At 41.1% G+C, this 18,070-nt stretch overlaps 1 protein-coding gene across 1 annotated transcript; it reads right to left on the reverse strand.

Annotated features, from left to right (window-relative positions):
* Positions 1-7,743: 7,743 nt before the first annotated feature.
* Positions 7,744-14,059, reverse strand: LOC308405341 (secretory phospholipase A2 receptor-like). Its single transcript, XM_080895894.1, has 7 exons — positions 14,027-14,059; positions 12,781-12,829; positions 11,940-12,296; positions 11,253-11,579; positions 10,386-10,477; positions 8,026-8,116; positions 7,744-7,915 (listed from the first exon to the last, which is right to left on the reverse strand). Exons 2-7 carry the CDS (start codon positions 12,812-12,814, stop codon positions 7,896-7,898), a joined length of 921 nt encoding a protein of 306 aa, XP_080752020.1. The 5' UTR covers positions 12,815-12,829; positions 14,027-14,059; the 3' UTR covers positions 7,744-7,895.
* Between the last annotated feature and the right edge of the window lie 4,011 nt (positions 14,060-18,070).

Here is an 18,070-nt window from a genome sequence, read left to right on the forward strand (position 1 = left end):
AGAAGCTTGTCCAAGAGAACTCTGCTTGTCCAGCGTTTTCTCTGCTTTACTTGCGTCCCTATTAACAAATAAGTCTCGTGTGTTTGTCTTCTGTAGGTTGTGTGCTAGCCTGACAAAGAACATCAAAGAGCTTGTCAACAAGAAGATCAGCTCCCATTTGAAGAGATGCTATCTCGAGATCACAATTTGGATTGTCAATATAACCATAAATGGGGGAATGCTTGAAAAATGACACAAATGGGAGTTCCCCGCTTCTCACTAGTCCTACATGATCTGTCATAAAAGTCCTCAAATTTAAGAAGGCATCGAATTGCCCCTCTAATGACGAGAGGGCATGCACGCTCCGTTTCCGTAGTGTAGTGGTTATCACGTTCGCCTAACACGCGAAAGGTCCCTGGTCCGAAACCAGGCGGAAACATGCTTCTTTGTTTCCCCATACAAAAGTGTCTGCCTGCAGGCATTGCTTTATCTTATGGGGTTGTACTGCTGTTTGGCACAAAGAGGAGTGAAAGTACTCAAATCTTGTACAGGGCTCTGACGCTTGTAACCTTTGGATGCTCATGTTGTAAAAAGTTGTCTATAGCCCAAATTTCAGGAAATTTCACACAAACCAACATGTCTCCAGTCACCATATTTACTGAAGATGCAGGCACAGACTAAGCTCTTGGAAATGAGTGTCTCTAGCTGGCCTGCCCAGGACTTGGGCCTATTTTCAGCCAATGCACAACGTGATCAACCGCATGGCCTCTTTAGATAACAGTTCTGGGCTTCTTAGGGCAGCATATGTCGAGCTGCGCTTGCTTCAGAGAACTCCTAAATGTCAAAAGTTTTTAAGTGAGCCTAACATCGAGACTATAGTTCAGATTCCTTGCTAGCGAGCGTCTGTCTCTTCTCCATGGTTCCTTCTGTTCAAGGGCATGATAGTAACCTGCCATCAGATTTGTCAGATTGGCCAGATTACTGATTGAGACACATTCCAAAGCCAAGCAAGCCATCACTCACCGTTTCCGTAGTGTAGTGGTTATCACATTCGCCTCACACGCGAAAGGTCCCCGGTCCGAAACCGGGCGGAAACATGGGTGTTTTGCTTCTTTGGTCACAAGGGAATTGATGTTCACTGTTTAGACAACTCTGCTTGTCCAGCATTTTCTCTGTTTTACTTGCGTCCCTATTGAGAAATAAGACTCCTAGTTTTGTCTTCTATAGGTTGTGTGCTAGCCAAGCAAAGGACATCAAAAAGCTTGTCAACCAGAAGCTCAGAGCCTTCAGTGGTGGCAACAGAGTTAGAAGTGAGAAGAGTACAAGGGGAATTGTTGCCTTGAGTCACGGTGGCCAATGAAAGATACAGCAGGACGCTGAAGTGGAAAGTGCAGTACAAGAGCAAGAGCGAGGTTTGGTGCGGCATGAAGACCACGCGCAGATGGGATCAGCCAACAGAAGAGGAGTGGAATTGACTGGGCCACTAACTTGTTCTTTAATAAACATCTTAAGTAGTGTAATCGGTTATTTGTCCAGCCTTAACAAGATTTGCAATGTAATTGCACTGTCCACCAAATCTTCCGTCCTGCAACGCTCCACATCATCTGGGACTGGCTATAAACAAGAGTCAACCAGTAGTGCACTTTCATCCGACAGTTTCAGTCGATAAGTCGGTCTTTTTCACGTGTAACATTCCCTTCTCCGGATCCAGAAACTCCTTACTCTCACCCCTGAAAGATCTATAACATCTGGCTTTAAACATTATTCTGTATTGGTCATCTGGACACCATTGAGGTAGGTCCCTCACATCGTTAAAAGCAGAGCAAGCTTTGGCAGTGCATGTGGTGTAATAACATACTATATACAGTAGAATAAAAAAAAATATATATACAATAAGATAAAAATAGAATACAAATACAAATGCTATATACAACTGAGTAAGAATACAACGATGACAGAAAGGATTATTGCACTTAGTATTATTGCATATGTATGGATGTGTGTGCTTGATCAGTTAAAGTCTTTATTATGGAGTCTGACAGCAGTGGGGAGGAAAAACCTGCGAAATCTCTCCGTCCCACACCGTGGGTGCCGCAGTCTCCCACTGAAGGAGCTGCTCAGTGCTGTCACAGTCTGCTGCATGGGGTGGGAGATGTTGTCCAACAGGGATGACAGCTTAGCCGCCGTTCTCCTGTCACTCACCACCTCCACTGGGTCCAGAGGGCATCCTAGAACAGAGCTGGCCCTTCGGATCAGCCTGTTCAGTCTCTTCCTGTCCCCAGCAGAGATGCTGCCGCCCCAGCAGACCACACCATAAAAGATAGCAGAAGCCACAACAGAGTCATAAAAGGTCTTCAGGAGTGGGCCCTCCATTCCAAATGACCTGAGTCTCCGCAGCAGGTACAGCCTGCTCTGCCCTTTCCTGTAGAGGGCGTCTGAGTTATGAGTCCAGTCCAGTCTATTGTTCAGATGAACACCAAGGTACCTGTAGCTGTCCACAGTCTCAATGTCCATACCTTGGATGTTCAGTGGTTGCAGTGGAGAATGCTTGTGCCTGCGGAAGTCTACCACCAGTTCCTTGGTTTTACTGGCGTTGATCTGGAGGTAGTTCAGCTGGCACCAGTCCACAAAGTCTTGGGTCAGACCTCTGTACTCCTTGTCATCCCCATCAGTGATGAGGCCGACTATTGCAGAGTCATCAGAGAACTTCTGCAGGAAGCACTGGGTGGAATTGTGGGAGAAGTCTGCAGTGTAGATGGTGAAGAGGAACGGAGCCAGAACCGTTCCCTGTGGGGCCCCCGTACTGCAGACGACCCTGTCCGACACACAGCCCTGAGTCCTCACATACTGTTTAGTTGAGTTAGCCTGGCTAGCTTGTACAATTAGATTTTCCAAAATAAAATGGTTTGAAAATGATAAAAATGACACTGCAGTACTGAGAGGAAGTAGAATTTGGGGGGGGGGGGGGGAAGGAGAAAAACTTGATAAGCAACATGTCTGTGAATGTTCTCAGTCATCCAGGTCATCGTAGTCAAAGGAGCTTGCAAAGAAAAGCGTCTGGACTTCTTTAAGTTACTTGAAGACGTTTCACCTCTCATCCGAGAAGCTTCTTCAGTTCTAAGGTCAAATGGTGGAGAGTCCCAGATATAAACCTAGTGGGAGTGACCCCCCACAGAGGGACAAAAGGACCCCCTGATGATCCTCTAATCGCCTGAGCCAAGGTGTGAAACTGGGTGTGGGCCCCAATCAGCCAGAGTTTCGGGTGGGTTCATTGTGAAACCTGGCCCCACCTTATCATGCGAATTCCTGAGATCAGATGGCCCAGGATGTGAGTGGGCGTTAAGGCGTCTGGGAAGGGATCTCAAAACTGGATTATAGATGGCAGAGAGTTGGTGTCGTAAACCCCCACCTCTGTTCAAAGATGGTCGCTCACAGTGGACATAGATGGCTTCTTTCACTCCTCTTTCAAACCATCTGTCCTCTCTGTCCAAAATGTGAATGTTGATAAGCAACAAAAATTGGACTTTGTTATAGTGCAAATATTCAAATCTGTAATTTGAACTTGCTACATATGATGAATGATAAAATGCTATGATGCATAAAGACACAAAAGTATTTCCAAAAAGGTTTGTTTTTTAACAAACCCTTGAAATTTTATTTTAAAAATGTATTTCCATGTATTTCCTTTGTATTTCCATGTTTGTGCTATATTCTTTGTACAATCTACACAGACCTCAGTTTACAGGTTGTTGAACTTCTGGGGACATCTGTTTGTGGAGGGCAGTAAGGGAAGAGAAATTGTCTCATGATGTTAGGACCTTCAGCGCGAAAAAGGATACCTTTTGAAGGTATTGCATGTAAATGATGAAAGTCTGATGACAAAACACAATTAATAAAATCTCCCAAATTCAAATTTGGAGCTGTTCCAGAAGAGGGTCCTGACCAATCAATCAATCAATCAATCAATCAATCAATCAATCAATCTTTATTTATAAAGCACTTTTCATACAAAAAAAATGTAGCACAAAGTGCTTTACATGGTTAAAAGCAGCCCACCGCACCCCACCTTCCAACTCACTCCCCACACTCTCATTAACATAAACGATGTGAATACACGCATATCCCCCCCACACACACACACACACACACACACACACTTAAAGAGTTAAATTGGGCTCGGTACGCATGAGCCAAGTGAGGAAACACTATAACAGGGGAGCCGTCTGCACCAGGAGCCGGTCACAGACCGCAGCCTCCAGGCTGGCCACACAGCAGGAGGGAGGCAAAGAAGCCTCCCAGCCGGGCTGAGAGGACCCCCTGTGCCCCAGCAGCCACGGTCGATCAAAGCCCCGGTGCAGAGAGCGCCCTCTGAGGAAACACTGGAGATATGACACAATAGGATATCTACAGGGTAAAACAATAAAATAAATGAGAACGGGATACAATATAAATATAAATAGAGTAAGAAGATTAAAAAATGAATAAGAATAAAATCAATAAACGTTAAATAAAAGTTAAATTAAAAAGGTGGGTCTTGAGCCTGTTCTTAAAAACATGTACGTTCTCTGCGGCCCTGAGGTCCTCCGGCAGGCTGTTCCACAGGCGAGGACCATACCATTGAAAAGCTGCCTCTCAAAAGGCCAGTACCAGAGGACCTCAGGGTCCGCAAGGGTTCATATGATAAAAGCAGATCTGAGAGATAAGAAGGCCCAAGACCATTAAGACATTTAAAAACCAATAAAAGAACTTTAAAATGAGGGCTTTGTCTCTCATTCTAGTTTTAAATATCCTGGAAACTACATATAAGCTTGCAGTCTGATTGCATTTATTTGTGTATGTCATTCAACTCTTGAGCGATTGTGGCCCAAGAGTTGAGAGGTCGCCTTATTATTGGAAGGTTGCTGGTTCGAGCCCCGGCTTGGACAGTCTCAGTTGTGGTGTACTTGGGTAAGACACTTCACCTGTTGCCTACTGGTGGTGGTCAGAGGGCCCGGTGGTGCCAGTATCTGGCAGCCTGACCTATGTCAGTGCGTCCCAGGGTGGCTGTAGCTGCATCACCAGTGTGTGAATGACTGAATGTGTAAAGCGCTTCGGGGTTGTTAGGGACTAGTAAAGCGCTTTACAGACCATTTATTTATACGGCAGTAAAAGAAAGTTTTAAAAAAAATTGTTTATTTATTTATTATTACAATAAAAATGAGAGTTTGAACTGTAAAGAATTGAATAACAGCAATGAGGTAAATGTGGAAACATCCTTTGTTTTTATTTCATAAGTCAAGCAAGTAGTTCTTTTTTTCTCTTCCTGAAGTCTAGTGACCTCACCTGGGAATTAATGTTTACGTTCACCTATATAACTATATGAGTCTAGTTTGGATTGCATGGCTCAAAAACGAATTACATTCCTTTATGAATAGGCTGTATCTGTCTTTAGTTTTGACAAATGCAAAGGAATAAATTACAACTACTAAAAATCTGTAATTTTATTGAGTGAGCTGACCTGGAGTGAGCACTCCACCCTCCTTATCTGAACTCCCAGTTCAGTGACCAGACCCAAGAATGGATTTTTATAATGTTGTGTTTATTCTGTACTATGTATTTAGTTTTAACAACAACTAAAAATTGGTATTGTTACAGAGTGACTTTACTTGTCTTGGGTGAGGGACTAAGCTTATAATACACACATACAGGAGAATTTATTTTCAGATCTCCTAAAATAAATAAGGAAATAAATAAACAATACAACTTAATTTGATAATCCTTTCATAAAACAGGTTATAGTATTTAAGAGGGAAAAATAGTGCTTACTAAATGAAAGAGAAAATAAATAGATTCATAGTGGCAAATGTTAGAGGACACTCACAAAACAAATCCTTGAAATGTTCCTTCTTAGTGTCAAACACATTCCTAATTGTGTAGATCAGAATTCCCTACAAAGCTGAATACAGTGGCTTGCAAAAGTATTCGGCCCCCTTGAACTTTCCCACATTTTGTCACATTACAGCAACAAACATAAATCAATTTTATTGGAATTCCACGTGAAGGACCAACACAAAGTGGTGTACACGTGAGAAGTGGAACGAAAATCATACATGATTCCAAACATTTTTTACAAATAACTGCAAAGTGGGGTGTGTGTAATTATTCAGCCCCCTGAGTCAATACTTTGTAGAACCACCTTTTGCTGCGATTACAGCTGCCAATCTTTTAGGGTACGTCTCTACCAGCTTTGCACACCTACAGACTGAAATTCTTGCCCATCCTTCTTTGCAAAACAGCTCCAGCTCAGTCAGATTAGATGGACAGCGTTTGTGAACAGCAGTTTTCAGATCTTGCCACAGATTCTCGATTGGATTTCGATCTGGACTTTGACTGGGCCATTCTAACACATGGATATGTTTTGTTTGAAACCATTCCATTGTTGCCCTGGCTTTATGTCGTTGTCCTGCTGGAAGGTGAACCTCCGCCCCAGTCCCAAGTCTTTTGCAGACTCCAAGAGGTTTTCTTCCAAGATTGTCCTGTATTTGGCTCCATCCATCTTCCCATCAACTCTGACCAGCTTCCCTGTCCCTGCTGAAGAGAAGCCCCCCCAGAGCATGATGCTGCCACCACCATATTTGACAGTGGGGATGGTGTGTTCAGAGTGATGTGCAGTGTTAGTTTTCCGCCACACTTAACATTTTGCATTTTGGCCTAAAAGTTCCATTTTGGTCTCATCTGACCAGAGCACCTTCTTCCACATGTTTGCTGTGTCCCCCACATGGCTTGTGGCAAACTGCAAACGGGACTTCCTATGGTTTTCTGTTAACAACGGCTTTCTTCTTGCCACTCTTCCATAAAGGCCAACTTTGTGCAGTGTACGACTAATAGTTGAACTATGGACAGATTCCCCCACCTGAGCTGTAGATCTCTGCAGCTCGTCCAGAGTCAGCATGGGCCTCTTGGCTGCATTTCTGATCAGCGCTCTCCTTGTTCGGCCTGTGAGTTTAGGTGGACAGCCTTGTATTGGTAGGTTTACAGTTGTGCCATACTCCCTCCATTTCGCTTGAACTTCAAGCGATCATTCAGAGCACTGTTCAAGCCTTGAATAGTGCTCCGTGGGATGTTCAAGGCTTGGGAAATCTTTTTGTAGCCTAAACGTGCTTTAAATTTCTCAATAACTTTATCCCTGACCTGTCTGGTGTGTTCTTTGGACTTCGTGGTGTTGTTGCTCCCAATATTCTCTTAGACAACCTCTGAGGCCATCACAGAGCAGGTGTATTTGTACTGACATTAGATTACACACAGGTGCACTCTATTTAGTCATTAGCACTCATCAGGCAACGTCTATGAGCAGCTGACTGCACTCAGACCAAAGAGGGCTGAAGAATTACACACACCCCACTTTGCAGTTATTTATTTGTAAAAAATGTTTGGAATCATGTATGATTTTCGTTCCACTTCTCACGTGTGCACCACTTTGTGTTGGTCTTTCACGTGGAATTCCAATAAAATTGATTCATGTTTGTGGCTGTAATGTGACAAAATGTGGGAAAGTTCAAGGGGGCCGAACACTTTTGCAAGCCACTGTAACTAAGTCTCAGTAATCCAATTAAAAGACTCATCAGACTTGTCTCCTAATGGGTACTTTGCAAGAAACTGAGATACACCAGCAGGTTTAACAAAACAGCATTATTTGAATAAAATGGATCCCTAATGTATTGCTTCAATGTCGCACAAGTGGTGTCAAATATACTACCTTTAAATACAAAACTGAAATGAGAAAGGTTGAATGTTTACAATTCAGACTTAATGCACACAAAACATGCCGTTTTATACCTAGACTAATATAATTAACTAATAATAAATTTAAAGAGTGTACAATTTAAAGTAATCCTTTGAAAGAACAGTGTTGTAGCACAGTCCTCTGGAAGTCAATCTCACACGTTCAAACAAGCATCTGAAATGAGATAAAACCACTTAAATATTCAGAGAAAACTCATTCTGTGTGTGTGTGTGTGTGTGTGTGTGTGTGTGTGTGTGTGTGTGTGTGTGTGTGTGTGTGTGTACCATCAAGTTTCTTCCTGCTCTTCTGCACAGGCTGTTTTGTCCATGTCACTTTGAAGTCAGTCACACCCTGCTTAGCGAGTGTTGCTTGCAGCTAAATATGAAGAAAGAGGATGAATTATGTTAGATACCCTTACTGTAAGTCACCTCTGAAACACGTGATTTCAGAAGTGGAGAAATTCCCCATGCTATGCAATTTTTTAACTATCATTGACAGTTAGAAAGGGTCCTAGCTGAATCTTAGTAAAATAAGCACAATAAAATGAGTAAACATTTTTTTCCCTACAAAAATAATATTATTTTAACTACAACCTGAGGAAGACTTGAAACAAACAAATTCTCACATCAAAAGACATGAGTTTGTCTTATTTAACCTCTTAACACCCAAACTCTTCCATGACATGCATTTTTAATTTCTCTTTGATATTTGGGCTTAAAGTAAAAAAAAAAGAATTCCCAGATTTTGTTTTTTCAAATGTTTTTTGTTTCTGAGAAAAATTAGATCCACATATGAGGACATATGTTTAAAGTTCCGATAGAACAGTGGCAGTATGATGTCCTCTTAAGTGGATATCAGGCCCTTGTAGAGCAGAATTTATTATTTTGGGTCAGACATCCCAAAATGTGATGTCCACATATGTGGACGCCAGGTCCTAGGAGGGTAATTGTCTATCTGATAGACTCCAATTTCCAGTGTCATTGCTACACAGCTTGATCTAGCCATAAACCAGACTTTGCCCAATTAGTGAAATGTCTTAAAGATATAAAGGTGTGGATGATTTCCCGCTTCTAAATTCAGATAAAACTTTTACCTAAAAATCTTAGTAATATAGAATCTACCAGACGCTTACTCTGTATGGCATCACTTTAGCATCCACTATTGGAAATAGGCCTTTCAGACCTAACATTTCTCTCTCCCATTTTTTTTAATCTCACTTACTGAGTGCTGCAGGATTCTGTCTTGGACCTACACTATTCATTTATTTCGATGGCTTAGTACAAAATCTAAATGCATCTGTCCATTTTAGTGCAGATGATACAATTATTTATTGCTGTGCTTGTACCATGGTCGTGGTTTTCAAACAGTTACAGCTAGCTCTAATTAATGTATACACTCACAGCTGTGTGGGCTCCGAATGGTTTTAAATGCAAAAAAGGCCATGTTGTTCTTAATAGAAATAAGGGGGCCTGCAGTTTTTCTGTTTCTTGTATTTTCTCAAGGCATTTCTATTGAAACTTTGACCTCACATTAGGTATTGTGATTGATGATAATCTTTCCTCTAGGCCACACCTGTTAAAGAAACTTAAGGTGAAGTTGGGGTTCTTTTTCCAAAATGGGTTGTGCTTCTCTTTCACTGCAACAAAAAGGGCTTAGCGCTACCACCTTTTTATCACTCCTGGATTACAGTGACATAATGTACCATGTCGACCAATCAAAACATGACATTTAGTTGTTTAGGGAGGGGGAAGTTTTAGGAGTAATGGTGGTGTTTTGAGATGTGAGAGATTTGCGAAATTTAGCGCAAATCTTGTGTAGTTAGTGTGTAGTGTAGTCAATAGTTTTGTTGTGTGTGTCAGAACAATGAGGCGACTACTGAATGTTACAGGTGTTACAGGAGTGATACATCTCCTGCTGTCAGGCCTGCAGGTATCAGGCTGTTGTTCTCATTTATCTCATAGTGGACAGAAATTATTTTTTGGAGTGGCACAAAGAATTTGTGTGGCATCACATTTGATGCAGAACACATGATTGTTCTGTAAATAGTTTTACATGTTTATTTAAAAAATGCCTTGGCAGCATTTTTAGGTAAACAGCTGCAAAAAAACTTTGCACAACTCAGTAACTTTTTTGAAGAAGTAACTATATAATTAATTGCCCAACATCGGTCATTATATACTGTATTTTGCAGACAGAGTTACAGGACTCTCTCCCAAACCACAGATTCATACTCATAATACAAGTCAGAGCTTTACTTAAAAAAAAGTTGTCTTTTCAAAATTGGAGTTCAAGTTATTTTTACTTCCAAGAGTGTACACAGGTCATGAAAAGATTATTTTAAATTTTCATTGTAAGTGGGCTAAAGCAGTTAATTAAAAGTAGTTTAACATAAATGTAAATGTTGAGATTTGATTATTTTAATAAACCATTTAACTTGGATGGATTCAATGCTGGCGTGATCACACTGCACACTTCTGCTGTTGCTCACAGTGGTCCAAGGGACCGCTCAGGCAGTTTGTGTGTTCGCTCAGACACATGAAAAATTAGAGGGAACATTGGACACAACACTGGCTGAGAGAATGGAGAAAGCTCTCTTATTGGTAATATTAATCAAGTGAGGCTAACTTGTTAACAAACACTATACCTGTTGCATCAGGGCAGCCTGGTTATCTGGATTTTCCAGGTCGACATCAGTTTGGATATTCATGCTCACCACTGTTTTCTTTGATTTGTAAACTACACAAAAACAAAACATTTCCAAATAAATCATATGGAATTTGACAAGTACTTGGCTTAGAGGAAGTTATTAATAATATATAAGTATATTATTAGATTCAAATAGAATGTCTTAAACATTAACCAAAACCCTGTTAAAATATACAGAACACAGTCACAACATTAAGATGCCATGTTTGGAGAGATGCTATTAAGTGCACCTCTTTGACCTAAACGAATATCATAGCTTTTATTGTTCTTTTTTTATATAAATTTGTCAAATTTTCTACTTGTCTTTGCGCTGCATGCGGATAAAGTGACTACATTTTTTTTGGAAATATAAAGCTTAAGATATCTAGGTAATGTTTAGACTTGCTAATACTGTAGATTTATTAATGGATTGAAGTTATTTTTGCAACTAGCATTGATTTAATACACTTTTAAATTAAAAAAAAAGAAAAGCAAATGCTGCAGGTGCACTTCGTTATTTGTATTTTTGTGCTGCTGATGACTTTGTTGTTTACATTTTTTAAAAATAGTTGTACTTTAACTGCTAAAGAAAAAAATCAAACTAGTTAAAGCCTTAGACTCAGCCTTCAGCAGATAGAGAATGTCACATGACCATCTTTGCCATTTATCAGGGGCAGAAAACAAGCAAACAGGCAAAAATATTTCTAGAATTAAACAAAGTATATTGTCTTCATTATATCTTGATTAGTGTGCAAGAAATATTTTCTGGTCATACCATCTCTGGAAATTCACTTGAGTGTTAAAACTAGGGAAATGTCATTCATACCTGCATAGCAGAAGAAAGGATATTGTTTAATGCATGGTTCGGTGGTCCAAGTTCCATCTCCCACCAATATAGCAGCGCAATCAAACTCATTGTTAGGTTGTCCTGTTTTCCAGTTCATGAATGTGCTGATTTGTTGAGTTTCTGACCAAAACCAGACTGGAGAAAAACTAAGGCCAATCCAAATTTCTTTTTCTTTATCCACAACTCTGCTGACTTTATCAAATGTTTCCACATCAAGGATTTGTGCCAGAGTTGAATTTTTGTTTTTGCAGCTGATTTTGGCCTCATTCCAAGTCACATATGTCTTATTAACAATGTAATCACTGCCTGTTAAAGAAACAGAAGTTATAGATTCCATTAGTAACATTATACATATATTAATGATTTCATTTATGTTTTGAAAAATAGGCTATGCAGAAAAAAGCTGTGATTTAAATACACCATATAAATCATATGTCAGTACTGCATATATATAGTCTTTATATTTTCTTAATATTTATACTGAGTAGTTCAGGTTTGAGCTTCACTGGGAGACTTATTCCAGTCTCAAACTAGAATATTTAAAAGTTGTATTTTTATGTTTATTATTTATTTCATGTTTTGAGCCTCATTCTGCTAAATTAGTACCAAGGGTCAATTTAATCTACAGGAGTAAAACCTTACAACAAATGATCTCTTTATACCTACCGTCAAAACAAATGAAGCCAAGCATTTCTGTACATTTTACACTATACCATCCTCTGTAATTTGTGGACACACAATATCCAGGGCCAGTGTTGAGTGGCTGGCCAGGGCTCCAACTATAATATGTGGGTGGTCGTCCATCCAGCCAGGCCCAACCTACGTCTATATGAAGTCCGATCCAGGCTTTGCCGGTGTATACCCCGGCTGGAGTGTTCACCAGAGCAGTGTTGTTCTCTGGATAAGTAATTTGTGCAAGTCCAAGGTACTCCTTGATGCAGTAAGCATTGGCCTCATCCCAGGTCATATTCTCATTCACAAAGTAATAGATGTTTGGAAAGGAAGCAGTGGGGACACAGAAAGCTGAAGAAGGAAATGGATTTTTATTTGAGATTTTACTAAGAAATACTGTTTATTTATTCAGAATGCTTGTATACTTGGAGTTCTATAGAATTTTACTTTCTGCAGTAAAAGAATTCCTTAAATAAGATTTGCTCAGTAGATCAGTGATGGTTCAACTTATTAATATGTGGACAGAAACCACTTTTCATTTGTGCCTATGTCAGTGAATCTGAAAATTTCTAAACTGATAGTCACCCAGATTCCAGATTAATTTCGTTAATTTGTTACTTTTATTTAATTTAATTATATATGCATTTTTGTTGGAGTAAAGTCATAATGCTGGAGCAACAGCTCGCCCTCAAATATGAATTAATAAAACTTGCTCCATATTTGGTCAGTTATTACCTCTCTTTTAAAAAATTCAAGGTAGAAACAATTTATATTTGAAAAAAACAGTGAATTATTATATGCTGAATGAGAAATTACCAAACTGCTGGAATCTTACCTGAAAGCAGGAGAAGGACTAGAAACACATCCATGTTCACTCTGATTAACTGTGGAGGAAAAAAAAAGATTGTGTCATATCTGATTCAGCATAATGAATACACTGAAAGCTATAATAAATATAGAGCATTTTGTTAGAATGACATTGGTTAAAAAGTGATTAGAAAGGACAGTACATCAAAAATGTTTCCCCTCTCTCTCTCTCTCTCTAAATATACATAGAGAGAGAGACAGACAGACAGATAATATAAGACAAGAACTTGCCACACTTCTTGAGTTACCAAACACACACAGCTGCTCGTCACTGTGTGTTCTTTTCTCTTTGAGGTTGCTTTTATAATATGATGCAAATAAGTGGAAAGTTTAAAGTTAACTTGTGACACACCCTTGATGACACTGTGAGGCTTTCTCGTGACCGTCCCAAATAAACTGTGCTAACCTTAGAGCTTACAACTCCTTACAACTTCCATGATTTCTTATGAAATAATTATCTAGGTGGTTCATCATGTTGTTTATGAAAGCCCAACAGCAGCTGCCCTTCCTGAGGGTCCTCAGAAGGTACAAGCTGAACTCCAACCTGCTGCTGACCTTCTACCACTCATCCATTGAGAGCCTGCTAACTTACTACATCATGGTACACACACACACACACACACACACACACACACACACACACACACACACACACACACAGTTTTTCCCCATTTCCTCTATGAATCACTACTGTGCAATACCTAATTCTATGTGAAATTACATAATGCTATTTATTACATATTACTTTTTAAAACTGGCTTGTATATTTGTACATTTTATATATTTTTCCTCTGTACTATACAAATACAGGCCATTTACCATTTTTTACCATTTAATACTGCCAATATGTGTATAGTGCTGCAGAACTGTGCTCTGTATCTCATTGTACAACTGCATAGCGACAATAAAGGCATTCTATCTTCTATTCATATCTATTAAGATATGTGTTCAAAGCACCAACATAAGTTACATTTTGTGTTTATATTGAGTTTTACCAAAGTAAATTACATCAGTGGTAAACTTACATTGTAATTTTTTCATTGTTTGTTTTTCAGGTCATGAATCAGGTTGATTTTCTTTCCACACACTGAAAAAACATTTGGGTAAATTGCAAGGTTGTGCTGATGTGCATGCAAACCTCCACTAATGATTCATTCAAATGTTCAGACCACATAATGTCAACCTGTAAAAATTCTATTAAAAATCCATATTACCTTACCGAAGACAATGGCACCCTCGAGGCAGACATGTTTGCTCGCTCCACTCTCGAATGTCGACTTTCTTTTGTTTTTTGTGTTTTCTGTTCTTTTTGCACTGGACAAGTGTTGTGCACTGTTAACATACATGAGACAGGCACTACTAGACATCGGCAACTCACACAATCATCTGGATTCTACTATTTTCTTACCACCTGAGCTTTCAGCTTTACCACTGGAGCTTTCAGCCATCGTTCTCCCCGGCAGCCACCGCAAACGCCACCACTCCCAGAAAGGCCACAAAGCACCGAGTCCAAGTGAGCCACCCTACCCCAGGAGAGTGCTTCGGAGATGGCGACGCAAACAAGGCAAGACTAAAAGCTCGGGCTAGCCAACCACCGCTACCCAGCCTCTTATTGACCAACGTGCGATCCCTGGAAAACAAACTCGACGAAATACGAGCCAGGATCACAACACAGAGGGAGATAAGAGAATGCTGCGCTCTTATTTTCACCAAGACCTGGCTCTCAGATAAAGTCCTGGAATGCGCCGTCCAGCTGCAGACTCACTCTGTACACATAGGAGACCAGACCACAGGAGTTCTCAGCTGTATTTTTGGCCATTGTTTACATCCTGCCGCGAGCTGACTGAAGTCAGACTGAACCCAGCGTCATGAAGTCATCAGTGCATTAGAGACATTTAGATGCTGCTTTTATTGTTGCTGGTGACTTCAATAAGTGCAATTTGCGGACTGTACTCCCAAAATATCACCAACACATGGCCATTCATACCCGTGACAAGAACACCTTGGATCACATTTACAGCAACATACACGGTTCATACAGGGCGGCACCACATCCCCACTTTGGACAGTCTTACCACATCTCTCTGTTCATGTACTCGGCTTACAGACAGAAGCTGAAACAATCAAACCCTGTCATCAAACCTGTTAAACTCTGGACCCCAGAGACTGAGCCCATCCTACAGGACTATTTTGCTCGAACAGACTGGGATGTGTTTCAAACTGCAGCCACCATGGAGAACTGCTCTGTCAACATACAGGACTATGCTGAGTATGTGACTGGGTACATCAGCACCTGTGTTGACAATATTGTGCCCACCACACAAATCAGAAGGTTCCCCAAGCAGTCAGGTTCATCAACAGTCAGGTACGACCCATGCTGCGTACTCGCTCTCTTGCACTCAGATTAGGCAATGAGACGGAGTACAAAGTCGCGAAGTATCAGAATCAGAATCAGAAGACTTTATTTATCCCCAAGGGGCAATTAACAAACAATATTGAACATTGAAGATAATAATAAATGCACAGAATATACAGTATATACAGTTTTAAAATTACACAGTTTTAAAATTAAAGTGACTAAAGGTGAATAAATAACTGCAAATAAAGTGTCAGTAGTATAAGAAGAGGGTAGTTTATGTTTCTGGTATGGGAAACGTTCTTACAAGCTGGAGTTAAAAACCAGAGTGGCTTTGGTGGCTATCCTCCTCTCAGTCCTGCAGGAAATGCAGTAGAGGCGTCACCCTAAGGGGAGCCATTGAAATGTGAGAGGGGTCGTTGATGATTTTGGCTGCCTGTCTAAGGGCCTGTTGGCTGAAAACCTGTGCCAGAGTTCTGACAGGCAGTCCAATGATTTTAGAGCACACTGATGCAGTGTGCTGCAGTCTCTTCCTGTTCTGAAGGCTGAGGGAGTGAACCAGCAGGTGATGGAGAAAGTCATGATGCTTTCCAGGAAGGCATAGTAAAAAGATGGATGTGCTGACTCCAAAGGAGTTGAGTTTCCTAAGGAGGTATAGCAGTTGGTGGCACCCCCTGAGAATCTCCTCTGTGTTGGCAGAGAATTTCAGGAGGTTGTCAAAGATGGTTCCCAGGTATTTGTACTCCTCAACTACCTCCACTGGCTTCCTGTTGATGGTGGTGGTGACTGAAGCAGCCAGATCCCTCTGTCTACTGGAGAAGGTCACCATCTCTTTGGTTTTACTCACATTCAATTCAAGTTTGGAGCTGTTACACCACTCTACAAACTCCTGCAGAGCGGGCCCATGGTGTTGTAAGGGGCCTGACAGCGGTGACAGCAGAACTGTGTCGTCAGCATATTTAACCTGGTGACAGTTGGGCTGCATGGATCTGCAGTCATCGGTGTAAAGGATGAAGAGCAGGGGGGAGAGCACACAGCCCTGGGGGGGAGCCAGTGGAGGTGGAATGGAAACCGGAAAGAGACTTGTTGACCCGAACTTTCTGAGTCCTGTTGGTCAAAAAGTCCAATATCCACAGGATTAGCTGATCATCCAGGTAAAATCGGGTGGAAAGTTTAGTGGTCAGGATATGAGGCTGCAGAGTGTTGAACACTGATGAGAAATCAGCAAACAGAAGTCTGGCGGAGGAGTCAGGGAGCTCCAGATGTTTGTGGATGGAGTCCAAGATGAAGATTTTGGCATCATCAACACCTCTGCATGCATGGTAAGCAAACTGGAGTGGGTCCATCAGGGGGTCAGTTGCTCTTACGATGTGCTGTTTTATGATCTTCTCCATGGCCTGAGTATGGACTGAGGAAAGCCATTACAGCAGCAAAGAGGCAGTACAGAGAGAAGTTGGATGGCTTCTATTCTTCTGCTGACCCCAGGCAGATGTGGCAATGCCTGCAGCACATCACAGAGTATAGGGCCACCACCGACATCATCAGCTCTCCAGGTGGTCTGCCGGATGACCTCAATGTGTTTTACACCAACTTTGAGATTGGCGCTGGCCTACATTAGGAGAAATATTCCAAACACTCTGGATCCCCTGCAGTATGCCTACCGGCCCAACAGGTCCACATCAGATGCCATCGCTAATGCCCTTCACTATTCCCTCTTCCACCTGGAAAATAATGACTCCTACATCAAGGTACTTTTGGTTGACTACATCTCTGCTTTCAAAACAGTCATCCCTCACAAACTCATCCACAAACTGTACACTCAGCCTGCTCACACACACTCACACTTCTGTCCTCGAGACGAAGGTTTAGAAGTGTGAAGTCCAGAATGTCCCAACTCAACATCTGTCATGGTCCTGGGTCATTTTGACCCAGTGTTCTTAGTTTTCCTGTGGTTTTGTATTTTGTTCCTTATGTTCATTGGATTGTTTGGTTTGGTATTTGGATTCCCCTTGTGTCCATACTTTTATTGTGGTGTTTGTTCTGGTACTGTGTTCCCGTCCTTTGTGTTCTGTGTTCTCCTCGTCCTCTCGTGTATTCATCCTTGTTCTCTGCCTCTCTCTCTCTCTGCCTCTTTCTCTGGGTACTGTGTTGTGTTTAAGGTCCACATCTTGGTGTCAGTATTTTCAGTTCCGTGTCCTCCCCGCTCGGTCATGAGTAATTGTCCTCAACTGTGTTCCCCGTGTGTTCCCACTTCCCTCATTACCTTCTGTGTATTTATGTCAGAGTATCCCTTTGTTCCGTGTTGTGTCGTCCCTCTAGGTAGTGTGCGTTCCCCCGTGTCTTCCCAGCGCCTCAGCTTTAATTTCTCCCAGTATAGTTTTGTATGACTTCTTATGTTCCTATTAATAAAGACCTGCCTTTTGAGTTTATCCCCGCGTGTCTTGAGCCGTGCATTTGGGTCCTCTCTTGCCTTCACACAGCCGCCGCATGACAACATCTCCTTCTTCCCCACTAGTATCAGACTGAACAGCTGACCTACCTCAACTGCAATTTGCACATCAGGACACTTTGCACACTAAGTTAATTTTACACATTAAGCTTCTTTGTACATCATCTACCTCAACATCTGCATACCTCACTTGTCTTCACTTACTTATTTTTGTACTTATTCATTTATCTTTCATTATTTTTTATTCTTATTTTTATTTTTATTTATCTCAATATCTTGTCTTATTTTTATCCCTATTTATCTTGTTCCTTTAACCCAGTGGTTCCCAAACTTTTTGCTGTTACTGTTAATCTGACTATGTGCAGTTTTTACATGCTTACATATACACACACAGTAACTGTCCCTCCATTTAGAAAGACAGAGGCGTCATAGTGTAATTATTTTATGTGTAGT

Source organism: Rhamphochromis sp. 'chilingali', assembly GCF_963969265.1.
Source record: "Rhamphochromis sp. 'chilingali' genome assembly, chromosome: 11".
In the NCBI taxonomy this organism is placed as follows: domain Eukaryota; kingdom Metazoa; phylum Chordata; class Actinopteri; order Cichliformes; family Cichlidae; genus Rhamphochromis; species Rhamphochromis sp. 'chilingali'.